Source organism: Osmerus mordax, chromosome 4, assembly GCF_038355195.1.
Source record: "Osmerus mordax isolate fOsmMor3 chromosome 4, fOsmMor3.pri, whole genome shotgun sequence".
Lineage (NCBI taxonomy): Eukaryota > Metazoa > Chordata > Actinopteri > Osmeriformes > Osmeridae > Osmerus > Osmerus mordax.
This window is the reverse complement of record NC_090053.1, coordinates 6646448-6665078: the sequence shown is the minus strand read 5'-3', so window position 1 is coordinate 6665078 and position 18631 is coordinate 6646448. Positions and strand designations below refer to the sequence as shown.

At 47.8% G+C, this 18631-nt stretch overlaps 1 protein-coding gene across 1 annotated transcript; it reads right to left on the bottom strand.

Annotated features, from left to right (window-relative positions):
• Positions 1 to 847: 847 nt before the first annotated feature.
• Positions 848 to 18545, bottom strand: sf3b3 (splicing factor 3b, subunit 3). The gene is made up of 27 exons (XM_067234717.1): positions 18447 to 18545; positions 17711 to 17842; positions 17334 to 17489; positions 17025 to 17195; positions 16573 to 16745; positions 16327 to 16468; positions 16132 to 16244; positions 15691 to 15828; positions 15395 to 15498; positions 15123 to 15288; positions 14770 to 14865; positions 14161 to 14233; positions 13017 to 13168; positions 12665 to 12820; positions 11821 to 11976; positions 11256 to 11399; positions 10908 to 11030; positions 10573 to 10727; positions 9653 to 9827; positions 7810 to 8015; positions 6916 to 7072; positions 5619 to 5744; positions 2512 to 2724; positions 2279 to 2377; positions 1591 to 1734; positions 1356 to 1460; positions 848 to 1092 (listed from the first exon to the last, which is right to left on the bottom strand). Exons 2-27 carry the CDS (start codon positions 17778 to 17780, stop codon positions 952 to 954), a joined length of 3654 nt encoding a protein of 1217 aa, XP_067090818.1. The 5' UTR covers positions 17781 to 17842; positions 18447 to 18545; the 3' UTR covers positions 848 to 951.
• Positions 18546 to 18631: the final 86 nt, after the last annotated feature.

Below are 18631 nucleotides of genomic sequence, written 5' to 3'. Positions count from 1 at the left end.
TATTATTATTATTTTTTTTAAACATACTTTTACAGCAGGCTTCATCTACATGGATCAACCTGTTGAGTTCCACTCAGGTTCCAACATGAGTCGCAAAGCCGTACAAGGTAAAAAAGAAAAACTTTATTTACAAAACTGCTCTTTTCCCATGACACGGGTGGAATGCGGCTGGTCTGTCCTGTGAGCGTGGCTGAGGTTGGGACTTTACAGGATTGAGGAGGGTCAGACAGCACAGAGCCACAAGGTCGAAAACACCCCACCCTCTGCTGATGCACACCACAGTTCACACACTACAGACCTAGCACTGCTTAGACTATTGCATATGGTTAGACGGCCTGTCCAACTCACATTTACTTAAAGCTTGTAGCAGGTGTTAGAAGACCAGGCTAGAAAATCACATCGATTCATACCAAATGACAATATTTCCATTTTACACGTGGCACAGAGTACAAAATACTCAAGAAGGAAGGAAATAAAAACAGTTGATGCAAATAGGCAATGCAAGGAAAGTAGTGGGCTATCCCCACCCATAGCTAACATTATTATTCACCTCACACATTTAAAAATGTCTCTTGCTCTAGACACAGGCAGTTGAAACACATTTCCTTTCTGTGGAACATCATTTAAGCCACAGAAAATCTCACGCTCTTAAGCATCAACTTAGCTGTTTACCGAACGTCACAGGGACTGAGGTGTGATGAGCATACAGGGTGCCATTGGGGCTCTAGCAGTCCAGAGACAGTGAGAAAATCTGACAGGAAGCTGCAGAGAAAGATGTCATTGCTTCTCTCACACCATCATCTTGTCACTTTAACCGGGGGGGGGGGGGGGGGGGGGGGGGGGGGAGGAGGAGGTGTGACTTCTCACAGCAAAGTTGATGTATGTTTTCCGAAAAACCTGTGTGTGTGTGTGAAACGTGTGTATGATTTTAGGTGTCCATCCCAGAGTGCTCTAGAAGGCGTATCGAGTGCGGATGTCCTCCAGCTTCTTGGACACCTCGGGCGGGGTTCTGTCGAGCTCCTCGGCCACACTCTTCTGCTTGTGAGGGTCCATGGAGTTAAACTGCTCACACAGGTCTCCATCGATCACATTCTGAACACACAACACAAAATATACATGGTATTGATACAACATATTAACAACAATTATTAACTTAAATAACGACAATTATTAACCTGCATATGTGCAGCCTTTGCACTGTTCCAAGGCTCACCACACTGGGTTCACCATTGAATACAGGCATGTCATAGCCTCTGAGCCCCTATGGAGCTTTAGAGAACACTTAATAAGTGTTCAGCAGCAGCACGTTGGGATGTGTCAGTTTTTCTGTGTTTCTATTGGTTGGCTGAACCCACCTTGACGGGGAAGTAGTAGGAGCGGAAGCTGAGGTGGTCTCGACCGCACAGCGGGGGGAACTCGGAGCGCATGTGCATCTCCAGGTGCTGGAAAAAGTCATGGTCCTGGAGACAGAACACACGAGGGTCACGCTTCAGTTCATACACTGTACGGTGGACGTCTCAGCACCACAGAGGGAAGTGTGTGTGCGCATGGAAAAATGAGAGAGAGAGACAGAGTGTGTGTGTGTGTTACCTCGTGTGAGGTGAAGGGCACCAAAATGCCTATGCCCCCAGACAGGGTGGTGTAGACGAGGGACTCGGACCCCCCAGGGATCAGGGTGGTCTTCTGCAGGGACAGGACGGTCTCTCCTATGTGGTAGTTCATGATCACCTCCGCCTGACGAGAAGGAAGGAGGCAAAGAGACGTGAAGAGAGAAGAGGGTGAAAAGGAGGCAAGGTGAAATTTGGAAACTCTTACCTCAAACAAACAAGTCAGACACCCACCCACACAAACATAAAACACAGCAGAACATTCTAACTCCACACAAAAACAGAAATTGCTTACATGCACTCTTTTGCACAAAAGTAATTAGACAGGAGGAAAGTACACATGGGGACTTTCCGTGTTGCGTCTACCTCAACATCTAGAGGCTGTTAACCCAGACACCAGGCTGAGCTGGTAGCATGCTATGCAGGGAGGATTAGGAAACTTAAAAGACCGGACAAAGAAAACTCAAACACACGCCCACAAATAAACAGAGTCCGGAACGTTCACTCTAAACCACACATGCACACAAACACGAGTGCGGACAGCCATGTCAGTTTCCCCCCCGGCTTGTACGTCTTCAGTACACTCTAATTTAACAGGACAAAATACAGGAGAGAAAAAGAGAAGGAGAGAGAAAGATGGACAGACACATGGGGGGGGGGGGACATAGTACCTTCTGGGAGGCTCCATTCAGAAGACCTCTATCCCACAAGGCCTTGTTCCCAGTGGGGTCCTCATCTACATCGTCACTGGTGTTGGGGGGCAGACGCACCTAGGAGGGGGGAGGTCATATCAAGTCATTACCTTCTATTCATTTATGTTAAGGTTTTTGTGTGTGCAGAAAGCAGTATATTCTGACCAGGGCCATTTGACCGCCCCAACACACATGCACACTTTTCAACTTACAATGCTGATGTTGCCGAACTTGTCGGCTGAGGCCATGGTGTCGTAGTCCAGCAGGCAGGCGGCGGTCACCCAGCGGGGGTGGGTGTCGTCAGCGAAGATGATCAGCTGGTTCTCGTTGCGCTTGTAGCGGACCCAGAAGAGGCTCTCTTGGACATCGGTCACGATGACACGCTGCCCGATGGTGTGGATGCCAGTCACTAGGTTGGGCACGTGCTGTGGATAGAAGACAGGGCAGGGGGGGGGGGGGGGGATTGGTCAAATATGTCGTCCAATACTGGAGGCACGCACACGCACGGTCGTCTTCTTAATCTGGATGCTTGAGTCTGGAAACCAGCCCTTGGTAATGCTAGTCTGTACATGCAACAGGGCTCCATAATAAAGCAGACTTTTGTATGTCTGCGGTTAGAAGTGTAACTCCTTCCCTCATTGCCCAGGTCGTTGTGCTGGAGGGCTCCAGCACAACCCCAGGATCTGGAAGCTAAATGCCACTGAGTTAACCAGCTACACTGGTTCTACATACCACATGTCTACCTCACACTTTCTACATCTGATGCAGCAGCCCTCCAATGTTTACCCTGCAGTCACCAGACAGCCCTAATCTCCGTCACAGCTCTCTATAATCTCTCTGACCTCTCTATGCCCATTGACAGAATAGATAAGACCATCTACATCTGCATCGATTTGGGGTTATTGAATGAACAACACTAGCCTTTCCATGTGAAAAGCCTTGAAAACCCTTAAGAATGACTTATTGCTTAAAACACACTGCTTTTGCACTGCACCACAACATGGTATCTTGTACATTTGTATTTTTTGTAATATTTGTATTTTTGTATTTTTATATTGTAATTTACGGCAACTTATATTTATCCCACTTAGTACTGCTAGTTTATGTACCCTTAGTATAGTTAGTCCACATATTTAAATTTTAGGTATATGTTTATTGTATGCACCTTCCTGCCAAAGCAAATTCCTTGTCTGTGCAAACTTTCATGGCGAATAAATCCCTTTCTGATTCTGATTCTGAAGAAACCAATTCGTTTTAAAACCTTGTGAATGGCAATTATGTTGCTATAACTGTTTCCCAACCCCAGGGTTTTTCCTGCATAGAGAAAATGTTGGCGCGCGCCAAAGCCATTTCCTGAGCGCCAATGACAAATCCTGAGCGCCAAAGGCAAAAAAAAGTGTGATAAAAAAATAAAAGCTGGGTTCATCACGCGTGCAATGCATGTCAGCGAATTGGTTCTCAATAGTATGTTTCAAGTACCATAAGCTGAACCCTCGTTCTGTTTTGATCAATAGTAATCGAGTTGATAAGCGTGTCTTCTTGTCTGATCAAGACGCAACTGTGAGGTGCGCGAATGGACAGAACGGCTGCGAGGGCCAGCCCGACGTGCACGAATACACCTGTACAAATGCAAATGAAATTTCCACTCAAAATGCTGACAAAAGTTAGATTTACGATTTCCAACGCAGCCTCCATTGGTATTCTTAACCTGGAATGATAATATATAGTGCAGTGTTTCCTCTATGGCAAAGTTTCTGCTGCCACGGTATCAGAAATCAGGCTGTACAAAATTTTTGGCTGTCTATCAGCAGTGATTGTTAGAGTGCATGTCGGAGAATAGCACGGACACGCGCTTCACACCGCACGCTTCACACCGCACGCTTCACACCGCACGCTTCACACCGCACGCTTCACACCGCACGCTTCACACCGCACGCTTCACACCGCACGCTTCACACCGCAGTTGAGATTGCGTGTGTGCGTCCTTGAGAACTGTAAGTCGTATAACTTATGTTGTCAGTTCATTTAAGCCTGTTATTGTATAAGTTTATAGTTCTTGCAAATTTAAATCAAGTTAACTGGTGATTTTCGTTGTTTGTATTCTTCCCCTGCTAGCTAAATTGCACGTCTGTTGATTCGATAGCGATTGCTGCCCTTGCTCACGTTTGTATTTTAGGTGCATTATTATGCTGAAGTAGTTTTAATTAATAAAAAGTGGGTTTATTGTTATTATTTGCTACAGAATGCTTAGCCTATCAAGATCAAATGAAGCAGGCAGTGTACATGCTTCAGAGTGGCCTACCTTGGCTAGGCTACTGACCATTTACAATAAGTTGTTACGTCAATTATTAATTGGCAGCATTTTTGCCATTTAGAACATACTTTGAGTGTAAGGTGTCTTTAACCCTTGTGTTATCTTCGGGTCATTCTGACCCATCAGTCATTGTGACCCACCGTCGTATTGCAACAACTTTACCGCATACAAAAACAAAGTGAAGCATTTTCTTTTAACCGTTGGGCTGTCTCAGACCCCCCACATTGCAAAGGTTAAAAGAAAATAATTTTTTATTTGTTTTTGTATTGGGTAAAATTGGGATAACACAACGATGGTTCGTTATGAACCTTTGGGTCATGTGACCCGAAGGCAGCACAAGGGTTAAGTAGCCTAACTTCATTGCTTTAGGGGAAATAGGACGACTGTGCAATATTACATTAGCTATTAGATTAGATTTATTTCAATGTATTTATTCACCTTTGAATAAATACATTAGAAAAAAGAAGAAAAAAAGAACACACTTTTTTTTTTTGCACCGAAGACCCATTTTGACCCAGGAAAAACCCTGAACCCTGGTCCTCGGGACCCATGACACTGCATGTTTGAGATGTTTCCATGCTCCAACACACCTGACTGAAATGAATGGGCACTAATCAGGCTCCTGCTGAGCTTCATAACCACCCATTCATTAGAATCAGGTGTGTTGGAGCAGGGAAACACTGCTCTAACCACTAAGGTTTTCCCTCCCTTGTGTTTCCCCAGAACGGTTATGACCCAAGACCTGACATTTACTTAAGTCATTCTACAAATATTGACATTTTAGAACCCCACAACAATGGCTTTTGAATGTACTGATCCCCTAGAGAAATAGATAGGCCATTAATTGGCAGAAAACACAGGCCAGCCTATCAGGCAGCTATCCCCATCAGGCCCAGACTAGTCTCTGATTTGGTACGTTCCAAACCCTCCTGAGTTCTTGCTTCATAGAACATGTCTCAGTGTTTCCAGTGTTCTCCACCCACGCCCAATAAGCCCCCAACATACCTTATTTTCACACTTGCGTAGCAGCTTTCTCTTTCCCAGGTCATAGATTCGCAGCAGTTTTCCTACCCCCACCAACACCCGCCCCTGGAAGGGAGCGATTGCCAGAGGGACATCCTCCACAGGAGTCTGCCAATCAAAACACCACAGTGAGTCAGTTTTGACCAAATGAAAGATCCATTAACTCTCAGCCAATCCAAACAATTAATTTCTGATCCATGTACCAATGACCTGATCTAGATGAGGTTTTTCTGTCCAGCGTGTGCATCTAATGCACACCTGCATTAGCATTTGTTGTAGATCATTTAGTCAGATATGCTATCAGTCTTCTGCACACAAAGCATACCTATGACACAATGATTTGCAGCAGAATCCAAATATACGTTTTTTTTGTGTGTGTGTGTGTGTGTGGGGGGGGGGGGGGTCTCATGGTGGAATTAACATAGGTTAGCGACCCATTTCCTGCGCAAATTATTGGAAGTCAAATTAGGTTATAAGATATACATACAGTATACATACAAATCCTGTCTCTGATCTTAAGAGCAGAAAACATCAATCAATTGCGGTACACGAAACACAACGTATCGCAAAGCGCATTTGGTGTGGGTTGGGTGTGAAAGCCAGCATTCAGGTGGGGGGGAGGGGGAGACGGTATCTCTATGCTTCTAGCTTCTTTGTTTAACCCATGTGAAAGCATTGGCTGTTCAGGAGTCAGAAACCCACTGAGGAAATACCCCAACAATATCACACCTGTTGCCATAATGTATGTGCGTGTGTGTGTGAGAAGTATATTTTTGATAATGGCTAGAATTTCAGAAAAAATTGTGTTGGTGTAAAAAGTGATGTCATGATGATGTTTGTGCATTCTGCAGAGGCCGGTGGATCAAAGGACAAACATGCAACTAAAATGGTAACTCTTACCAAATATTCCCTAGGACTTTAACTGTTTGTGTGTGCGAGAGAGGGGGGGGGGGGGAGAGAGAGAGAGAGACAGTACTCCCATAGGTCAGTGATGAACAGTTCTAAAATAAGTCAGGAAATTCCCAAAAACTCAGTCATGGTCCAACCACAACCAAAAACCAAAATTAGTCACTTCCTTTGTCAATCACTCACCTTGTGTAAGAATCCCCCCCCAAAACCCCCTTTTTAAAAGCCACCCATCTCTACCAACAGTCTATGCTGAGATCAGAGGTGTTGTAGTTCTCTCCAGTGATTATCAGTCAGAGAAGAGACATGGGAAACTCATCACTTCAACAGCATCTAAGCACTCACCCTCACTTCCTCTGTCAATCACACTCACCTTGTGCATGAACTCCAGCTTTTCCCCACCCCCTGTCAGCCTATAGGTGTAGATGAAACCACCAGCCACAGAGCGGGGATTGAGGATCATGTCTCTGGCCACGCCCACCAGAACGTACCAATCATCACCGCCGCTGGCGAAACGACACACGGTGACACTGCAGAGGGAGAGAGCAGGATGTGAGTAATGGTCTTACAACCTGGAGTACACAATAGACCTACAGTATCCATACCAAACTAGGACTGGTCAATATAGCTACAAACTTTTTTCATTTATTGATGAAATACCTATTTTTGATTAAGAACAGGATTATTATACATTTTACCCACTTTACTTAGAATTTCACCATTGTATTTATCAAGGGACACAGTTAAGTTTCAACATGAACAACAATGAACAAGCGCAAATTGAAACAGCAGTGACCACAGACGTGAGCAATTTAATGCATTTAAGTGAAAATATCGAACATTGTATTGAGCAATTTTCCTATGGCTATTGCTACATTTTGCTCTTGTTTTATTGCCATGGAATATACCAAATGATGATACACTTGCTTGGTGCATGTGTGTGCCTATCTTTGCTGAGATCAGAGGTGTTGTAGTTCTCTCCATACATTCAGTCAGAGAAGAGACATGGGAAACTCATCATTTCAACAGCATCTGACAAGTCTTCCTCCATAACCCCTTCTCCTCCTCACGTTAGCCTGTTTTGTCTGTACCCCTCTCATCCCTCTCTCTGTGCCTCCAACCCTCCCATCCCAATCCATCTCCATTTTCCCCAGGTCCTCTGCTCCCTACATCTTGCCCTGCTTGGGTAGAACTTTCCTCCTCTCCAACCACCACTTGCTTCTCCACTCTTCACCCACCCCTCCTCCTCTTGCTGCCCCCCCCTCACCTGAAGGCAGCTTCGTTCTGTTCCAGCTGGACCAGGTCGAGGGTGGTGCCCTGGATGGGGTTGACCAGCCGCACCAGAGAGGCCCACTGCCCAGACCCAGCCTTCGGGGCTCCAAATATGGCCTCGGGCAGGTTCTCGTTCAGGAAGGCGGCCGCCATCTCTGCCGCCAGCTCTCTCTCATCCTCCCCTGCAGCCTCCACCATCTCCTGCAGGAAGCACCACGTAGAACAAGGGAATCAGCTGAACATCAAACCGCACACACCTGCCTGACCTGTGTGTTTCTGTGTGTCCACGCTGAGATCAGAGGTGTTGTAGTTCTCTCCATTCGTATTCAGTCAGAGAAGAGACATGAGAAACTCATCACTTCAACAGCATCTAAACACCCACCCCCCTCCTCTGGTGACTAGGGACGGGGATCGTTAATTTTGATCGATACAATTTTTGAGACTGCTTAACGATCCGAGTCTTTATCGATACCACTATCGATACTTTTCTGGGGTGTGCTTGAGCTAACCACCATCGAAATGAATGAATTTGGCAAATGTTAAACATATAGCAGCACCCACACAACCCACGCCACACTTTATGTAAACAAGATTACTGAACAACATTTATAACAATAACTTAAGTAAAACAGATGTCAAATAGAACAAGGGGAACGTGTTGCTGTCAGGAGGAGGCTGGATAAAAGGAGCACATATTGGGACAATGGATCCTGGCTCTGGCTCAATCTACAATTGTCCACTACGGATGTACTAACCACAACATGGATGAGTAACTAGTATAAATGACTGGTTGGTTGACAAAATGTGACATTGACAAGCCGTCATTGTTCAACACGTTATGAAAAGTTTAACACGTTTCAACAAAAGGCACCCGATATAGCTAAATGACCAACTAACCAAACCCAACCCTTCTTTATCTCATCCCTGTTATTGTTTAACAAGACGCTTAAGCAGCCCACAGAGCCATGCTCCCGGTGACGTTATGTGAATATATGTTTTGAATGATCAGCAGCGGGGCGGAGGAGGCTAGTCTTTACTCACACTGATTGTGTTCGTAAATCATTTTTCCGGTTTGCGCACGCATCACATTTTAGGGGCATATGCGAGTGAAATAGTTGCACTGTAGAGCCCTCCCTGGCTCTTATTTTTAAGGCTTATTATTGTCAACGATGGATACTTGCTACGAAGTTGGGGTGCACTGACTGCGCTCACCATGCATTCCGTGGGTGGAGGAGGAGGGTTGTCCAGCTGGAGTTAGCACCGTTGCTTCTCGAAGACAGTTGAACGTACTGCATTTTACCTTTAGCTGATGCACAACGTTGGTGCTTATTCATTGCAACAGTGTTCCTTACAGGAAATTATCTTCGAACATATTACACGTCGCTTCGTCCTTATCTTTGGCTTTATTAAAATGTAGCCAAGCCTTTGACCGCTTAGTACGTTCAGCCATCGTAGCTAGCAACAACATTAGAAATGTAGCGAAGTAGGGCGTGAGCCAATTAAATTCTTCTTCTTTTAGTTTTAAGGCGGTTGGCAGGCCATTTAATTGAATTTAGCAATTTTATTAGACAATCGATGTATGTTTGTGCACCAGTGATTTGATTTAAATGACCTGACTTATCTCTCGAGACATATATTACCTATAGTCTCGATAGCGGTATCGATAAGCTCAGACCTTATTGATCTTCGGGTTTTGAGAAATTTGAAACCGGGTCCTTACAGAACCGGGTATCGATCCCCATACCTACTGGTGACTCTCCCACACAACGCTGCGGAGGGGTGAAAAAGCTTCACGTGCCCCACCCCCACAGCGCCCCCTGCTGTTGTTGAGGCCCTACCTCGGCCATCTGCTGCTTGCGCTGGGCCTTGGTGGCTTCGGTGTAGGCGTTGTGGTCCGTCTCGATCAGGACCAGGTTGTTGGTCTCTGGGTGGATCACAAACTTCCTGGGCGTGTACTGGAGGGGGAACGCCACCTGGTTGAAGACGGCACCCAGCTTCTCCAACGCCAGGATCCTGGGAGGAGAAGGAGGGTAGAACGAGTGATGGAGACAGGGTAGACCAAAAAGATGTATTTCTTATGAAATAATTGAGTTTCAGTAGGCTAAATACATCAAGATTTGGGTGGATGGAATGTGAGGATGCGGTTAAAAAGAGTGAGGGAATATAATGAATGGGGAGCTGATGTTGGGAGATAAACATGTATGTGCTCTGACATGAAGTCTTCCCTCTATTGGAAGAGAATACATGAGGAACCCATACCTTCCAGAGAGGAGAGAAAGGGCTCCATGACTCCCTGCCCCCCCCCACCCCCCCTTTGTTTTATGCCACCCATCTCTACCAACTGTCTATGCTGAGATCAGAGGGTTGAAAGTTCTCTCCATTGATTTTCAGTCAGAGAAGAGACATGAGAAACTCATCACTTCAACAGCATTGAAGCACTTTACCTCCCTAACCCCACTCACTCTCCTATCAGCCTGCTTAAGTCTTCCTCCCTTCACTTGTCCCTCTCCCTGTAAGCTCTACCCTGGCTGTACCTCCACCCGTCCAGCTTTCTCTCCAGCTTTTCGTTTGCCTACTCCCCTGCCCACACTGTGCTCACCCCGCTGAGCCCAGCTCCTCCTTGTTTACTTGCTTCTCCACCCTCAACCCACTATGTATCTTTGCTCAGATAAGTGTTTGATGTAGAAAATACATCAGGACCCCATCCCTTCATCAATGTGTGCTCAGTGTGTGCGTGTGTGTGTGCGTGTGTCCACACCTAAGTGTGTTGGTGGAGATGGCCACGATGCCCTCAGGGCACTGTTCCGAGGCGAAGCCGGAAGCGTACTCCAGGGTCTCGTAGGACAGCGGCGTGAGGTGGAACCGAGACTGGTAGGAGTAGCTGAGCCAGGAGCGGCTGGACATGGCCAGCACCTGCAAGGGGCCACACAGAGGTCATGTCCCGGTCAGCCCACTGTGAGCCTGAACTGTAGGAATCATAGAGGACTAGACAAGTGTAGGTAACAGGAGGGAAAAGCCAATCAGCACTGTGCTGACACACATCCGACTCCTTCAGATCTCTGTAAGAGCACCGATCTGACCAGGACCACTTACAGCTTCCTGTCCCTGCATCCTGACCCGGAAGAGCTTGACGGGTCGTGACCCCAGGTAGCGGGTGCGGGTGTCAGACAGGTCTCCTGTGACCGGGTCCAGGACGGTTCGGAGCAGCACGCCGTTCTGAGGGGAGAAGAGAGAAGCTTGACAAGCAGCCAAAGCTTGACCACACAGCAGGATCCAGCCATCGTTACGACAGGTCAGGATCTAGTATTGACACCACCTACTGATGGAGACCTGCCTAGTCTAACAATCATCAGCCTTGTCCTTCACTTCAGATCTGAAGAGAAGGCATACCGGTGTAAAAGATTGAGACCCAGCAGTCGGTGTATGCGTGTGTGTGTGTACCTGGAGTCCTATGTTGAGGTAGAGGAAGCCGATGGTTCCCTTCTCCCCCAGCTCGTCCTGCTTCTCCACCCCGCCCATCTCCACGATACACAGAGACTCCGGCTGGGCGGGCAGGGCCTGCATGCTGAGGGGCTGCAGGCAGTCCTGCAGAACACACACACACACACAGTTAGGATACATCCCACACACGCTGCACTCGTACCCGACATGCAATTGGGCGTTTTGCGTGGCCTAGAAGTTACATCTGGATTAGGTTCTGGTAGTCATGACAGCCACACCAGGGAGCCGGGTCGAGCCAAATAAACTCTTGGCCTCATCATCATGATCTGCTCCAAGAACACATAGTACCGGTAGCTCTTAAGCATCCACAGAAAACTGGAGTGCTCTGTGTGTTTATTTCGGTCTACGCTGAGATCAGAGGTGTTGTAGTTCTCTCCATTAGTATTTAGTCAGAGAAGAGACATGAGAAACTCATCACTTCCACAGCAGAACACGACACCCACATCCATCGACACGGTGAGTGTGTGTGTGACATCTGTATAACGTGCGTGTGTGTGCGTCGTACCGAGGGGTCGAGGGAGATGATGCGGACGGTGTTGTCGACCAGGCCGACGGCGAGGAAGCGCGAGCGCTGCTCCCCAGGAGGCACGTTGGCCAGACTCATACACACCACGTCAGCAGACATCTCCTTCCTCTCCGTGTACTCATTCAACTGTCCTGACTGGAGGCAGGGAGGGAGGCATGGACGACAGGGAGGCAGGGATGGACGACAGGGAGGCAGGGAGGGAGGCATGGACGACAGGGAGGCAGGGAGGGAGGGAGGGACGACAGGGAGGCAGGGAGGGAGGGAGGGACGACAGGGAGGCAGGGAGGGAGGGAGGGACGACAGGGAGGAAGGGAGGGAGGCATGGACGACAGGGAGGAAGGGAGGGAGGCATGGACGACAGGGAGGCATGGACGACAGGGAGGCAGGGAGGGAGGCATGGACGACAGGGAGGCAGGGAGGGAGGGAGGGACGACAGGGAGGCAGGGAGGGAGGGAGGGACGACAGGGAGGAAGGGAGGGAGGCATGGACGACAGGGAGGAAGGGAGGGAGGCATGGACGACAGGGAGGCATGGACGACAGGGAGGCAGGGAGGGAGGGAGGGAGGCAGGGAGAGGATCAGGTTAGAAGAATACCGGTGATAAGTCACTTTGAACAGGAGAGCTTCCTGTCCCAAGCTCAGGTGCCACCAGTCTCATGTCACTAAAATACAGAGCACAGTTCACATCGGTGACAAAGTATGTGGCAGAAACAGCCTCCAGCGTGACAGAAGACTAGATTTATGGTCAAACTCAGATTGATGGACTTGAACTGGCGTCACATGACAGTGGAACCCTCCCAGGTCCCAGAGGGAGCAGGTACTGACCGGGTCCATCTCGAAGTACACCAGTTCGCCCCCGGTGAGGGCGATGACCACCTGCCTCTGGTTGACGGCACAGCGGACGATCGTCTTCTTCCCGGGGGTCTTCCACTCATTCACACGCTTGTCTGCTCGGATATGGCGGATACCGTCGGGGTACACCTGGAGAGGAGGAAGAGAGGGGGAGGAGACAAGTTAGACAGAGTAAAGAGGAGGAGATGGAGAGAAATTAAGAGTTTGATATAGGGGGGGGGGGGGGGGGGTAGAACAGTGTGAAAACTGTAGAAGGAGATCACTATAAGAGTGAGGTTGGGGGAGGGGAGACCAATGTAAGGGTGAGGTTAGGGGTGAGGCTGACCTGGACGAGGGCGTCCTCCCCCAGCAGGGAGCAGGAGAGGGTAGGCGTGGTCCCCAGGAAGCCAGAATCCGTCACTTCCTCTACCGTCTCTCCAATGGACAACACCAGAGTGGCGTTGACGAAAGACACGATGATGTAGGCGTCAAACTCATCTGTCAAACACACAGGACAGAGTCAGGTACACATCCTGTCTACAGGACAGGCAGCAGGCACCAGCCCAGTCTAATAAACACAGCAGGAGCACTGACGGAGGAAGAACAGAGCCAGCCGAGCCAGGGAATCAGTGTGTTTTAGAATTTAAACAGTGATGATGGTGCATGGTCATGTGACTGCATTGTGGTTATTTCTCTGGGTTTTGGAAGTGTGCTCTATCCACCCAAGAAAAGAACAAATAGTGAGAGTGAAATATTCTGACACCCACACCCGAGCTAGCTTGTCTCAACCAGCTGCAGTGGAACTCAGCCACTGAACGGTTCATATGACTTCTGGGAAACTGCTGGCAGGGGACACAATTCAAACAAAGTGCAGCATGCTCCCAACAGGGGAGACACATTCCACAGTTGGAACGGGAAGGATATGTCAAGTCAGAAAAGTGAATGGAACTGAAACCAACAATGTGTGACCAACATGTTAGGACTGCTATCTAGTAGTGAACGAGAGAAAGTGAGTAGTGAACGAGAGAAAGTGAGTAGTGAACGAGAGAAAGTGAGTAGTGAACGAGAGAAAGTGAGTAGTGAACGAGGGAAAGTGAGTAGTGAACGAGAGAAAGTGAGTAGTGAACGAGAGAAAGTGAGTAGTGAACGAGAGAAAGTGAGTAGTGAACGAGAGAAAGTGAGTAGTGAACGAGAGAAAGTGAGTAGTGAACGAGGGAAAGTGAGTAGTGAACGAGAGAAAGTGAGTAGTGAACGAGAGAAAGTGAGTAGTGAACGAGAGAAAGTGAGTAGTGAACGAGAGAAAGTGAGTAGTGAACGAGGGAAAGTGAGTAGTGAACGAGAGAAAGTGAGTAGTGAACGAGAGAAAGTGAGTAGTGAACGAGGGAAAGTGAGTAGTGAACGAGGGAAAGTGAGTAGTGAACGAGAGAAAGTGAGTAGTGAACGAGAGAAAGTGAGTAGTGAACGAGAGAAAGTGAGTGCGAGAGAAATACCTTCGATGTGTCTGCGTACAGTCCAGACAGCATTGGGGTTACCAGGCAGCTCAGACACAGCCATCTCTGACACCTGCGGAAAATAATGAGACAATGTTCACACACGCACGCAAACATGAACCTCATTACCTCTCCAGTCCAAGTCCCAAGTAGAGAGCTTGAGGAGCTTGAGTACAGATCCAGGGATTCCCACAGCACTTTTCAGTTAAGGTGGCCGCCTAAGCATCACACGCCTGCCGCCTTTACTACGTTGGTTTGTTTTTCTTATAGCGATATCTGCCGTTGTCCTGTTTTCTCCCTTCCATTCCATTCCAAACAGTGACCAACGGGCAGTCTCCCTTCTCTGCAGAACGCATTGGAAGAAAAACTTTGTGCCTCCGCCCTCTCCGCCCTAATCCCGGCAAACCCCCCCCCGCGTACGCACGCGCGCTCTGCCGGCAAAGCCCGCACTACCACCTTAACTAACACATTTTCTGCTGGAAACCCTGAGATCCCAAGCTTTACAACAGACACACTTCCCTAGGTGCTGCGTACAGTCGAAGTGTGTTGTGTGTATGGTATCTGTAGCCTCCAGTATGTACTGGAGGCCGACCTTGGTTCCAAACCTACCTCCAGTCCATGTCGGAGCACTCTGAGGGTGGACTTGGGGCCCCGCCCACAGGCCACGTACAGCTGTGGTGTGTCCTCATTGGCCAGATCAGCTATCTGTCACATACATAACGAGAGGGGGCAGGAAATCAGGATGATGGGCGGATCTCTAAACAAAGCAAGTAATGATCAAGTTACTGCCTAGACATGCACGGTGAAAAAGTGTGAGTGTCTATGCTGAGATCAGAGGGTTGAAAGTTCTCTCCATTGGTTTTCCAGTCAGAGAAGAGACATGAGAAACTCATCACTTCAACAGCAGATCTGGTGGCACACACATTCCCTCCTTCTCCCTCCACACACATACAAACACACACCTGGCAGGACATGATAGGCGACAGGTTCTCCTGCTCATCCACCAGAACCAGGTTCTTAAGTGGGCGGGGCTGGAAGAAGAAGGTATCCCCCTCCTCCAATGGCATAGCAGACGAGAACTCTGGCTCTTCATCATCATCCCCCAGGTGGGCTATCTGGTACAGGTAACTACGGACAAGAGAGAGAGAGGCCGATCATAACATCACCAAATGAGGATGGAGAGACACAAAGTAGCAATGTTTGTTTGTGAGTGTGAGGAAAGAATAAGGCTTACTGATTGCCGAACTCGGAGGCGACAAAGAGGAAGCCAGTTTTCAGCACACACATGGCTGTTGCCACAGGAATGGTGTCAAAATACTTCATTCGGATCTCTGTTACCTAAGATACAAAACATGAAGGCATGAACATCCAATAGCAGCCCTCCTCACCCAGACCTGTTTGTGTGTATGACAGCTCAACTGTCTCCTGTCATCAATCCATCTGTGGTCTCGAGGTAAGGTTTGAAATCAGATAAGTGAGCCGAGAAACAGTCCGTCCCTCCCTTCCTTTCTTGACCACTACTCCTCTTACCATTTCCTCGTCTGTCTCCAGGGTGACCTTGAAGATGTCTCCTTGCTCTGTTTGAGCCAGGAAGAAGAACATGGACTTGGTCTTATGAGTGGCTGAGCACACGAAGATCATCCCTCGTTCTGGGTCGTCCAGGTCATTCTGAAATACAGCAGAGCGTGTTGGCATCAGCACTGACCTTTACTCCTCCACATGCAGACAGCATTTCACTCAAAGGCTTTCGGCCTTCATATAAAAGCTGACAGAAGCATGAAAGTAGAAGACAAAAGCTTATTTGGTGCTAGAGATCAGTCACAAAGTCCTAGGTTTAATATTTTTACAATTAAAAAAAGTTGTACTATAATTTCTCCAGTCATATCAACGCTGTTCAATAGTGACAGGCATTCAAATAAGTGTATATATGTGTGTAGATATATAGGCAATCTTGGAGAAGCATGTTCTTACCCTGCGTCTGGGGATGGGGCAGCGGATGTCAGGCTGGTCTCCAAAGTTTTTATAGGTGATGTAGTTTTCTGAGCAGATCAGAACCCCACTAGGCCCATCAGAACCTCCAGGAACTGAAAAAGACAGGTGTTTTTATTGAGCTTTTATTTTAATTTTTTGTGTTTTTAATGTGTGAGTGAGAGTGAGTCGAGTTACCTGTTATGAGGAAGTTTCCATGCTCCTCCAGAGCCTCGCTGTACTTGCGGACCACATGGTTAAGACCCAAGTCCAGCTCGTAGAAGGTCAGGGTCTGCTGGGTGTTGGCAGCCGCTTCACCTGTTGGATCGTTGTCAGCTTCCTGTGACGGTCAGAGGTTAGGAAACTTTAGTTTCGTTTTTTTTATGGCAGGAAAGCCAATTTCCCACCACCACAGGGGCCACAGATAAGAGTGCTGGCTTTTACCTCATAGTCCATCTCCAGGCAGGCAAACATGGGGTTTTCAAAACCCACGTCGACTCCGACGAGGTGGTAGACCAGGGTGTTGGCCTTGTGGGCCTCCAGGGGAGAAGAGATAGTGAGGCGGGCAGCTGCATCTCTATTGAGGATGTACACCAGCTTCTGCTTCTCAATGGCACCTGGAGATACAACACCACACCCGACTAGAGTTAAAGTACTGTAAATGCATGGGTCACATACCTTTAAAGCCACATACAGAAGTCTTATAAGAAAGCATGACATCAAGAATTCAATACAGTCCAACTGCATCTGAGTCTTGCTGAGATCAGAGGTGTTGTAGTTCTCTCCAGTGATTATCAGTCAGAGAAGAGACATGGGAAACTCATCACTTCAACAGCATTAATAAAAATCTATGTTCACGCCTTTGCCCGTGTGTGTGCATCTCATAGTCCCCGTACCTATCATGACAGCCCTGCCCTTGGGGTCGACCGCCAGGAACTGCCCAGGAACAATGCGCCTGCAGCCACTCTTCCCAAAGGTCTCCTGGTGGATCTTCTCAAACATGTTCTTTGAGGAGTGATACTCCAGGATCACGATACGCCCCGAGTCACTGCCCACGACAATGTAGTCTGGAGGAAGAGGAGAGATGGTCGGATATCAGTTCATGTCTCTAACTCACAGACGCACAATAAAACTGTGTACAAGCCTTCTTGACTGGCTTTAACTTGTTTTCTCTCCAACACGGGCGCACGCGCACACACACACACCTTTAGTTCCTCCCGTGAGCCTGAAGGCCATGAGAGAGCGGATGATGCCGAACACCTCCATGGTGAGGAGCGTGTGGACCTTCCCCGTGTTGGCGTCCGGACGCAGCAGCTCCAGGGTCTTTCCCCGGGAGACAACAATCTCCTGCATCTTGGTACCTGTCCAAGGACATCATGTTGCAGAGTTAAGTCAGTTCATCCGCCATGGTTTATGTTAAGCTGTAATGTATGCGTGTGCTTTAATACTGAATTGATCAGAGGTTTTTAAGATATCTCCACTGATTTCTTGTCAGAGAAGAGACATGATAGACTCATCACTTCCAAAGCACTTAACCTAGAATAGTCAGGATGGGAGACCATGACATCCAAACATCCCTTACCTGAGAAATTGCCATGGATGGCGTGCGTGATGCCGGTGGCTCGTTGCAAGGTGAGGTTGTAGAGAAACATGGCTGCTGTTTGTCTCTAGGACCTTGAGGTGCAGGTCAGAGGGCCCACAGAGGCACCTGGATCTGAAGGGAACACCGCGTTAGATAACTCAGGAAAGTTTCAAAGCAGCTAACCATTGATTTAGCTTGATAGCTTGATGCGCTGGTTGCACGTTAACAGCTGACTTAACTGTAGCGCCTATTAATCAATCTCTACGACATACAACCAGCTAACCCAAAACGTGCATAGTGCTGTGTCCCGGATTTAAATGTAGACAGTCGGGCATTGCTGGTAAGACAAACACATTGAGTCGCAACTAGACTACATTAACTAGCAAGCTCGCTACGTAGCACTCGCCTCAGTGCTAGCTAGCTAGCATTAAAAGTGGTCAATATTGAGAACAAGTCCAGTATTTAACTAGTTAGCTACAGTTTCAAACACATCTACTCGGGCACTCAATATTACCCCTACACATTACACAATAAAAGAAATGCATTTATAAATAGGAAGCCATCATTCATTAGCAGCGTGGTAGATACTACACTAGCTAGCTTTGCAGATGTAATCTCATTCATACAAAGGTCGGCAAACTGCCACCCTAATCATTTGTCATGTATCAAAATGCATAGGGATATAGCAATTATTGTGTTTGTGTTTGAATGCGGATACTAAATTTAAATGTTTTACCGGTGTGACGATCAAGATGGTAAGGATATCGTTTGGATACAGAAACTATTTCAAACGATAAATATTTTAAAACTTCGTACACAGAACGTAGGACTGCAGGGTCGCGGTTTTGTCAACGTTCTAGCGTCACATCCTTTGCCTGGTTGCCAAGTAATTTCTAACACCCCTAACAATCCCCTATCATG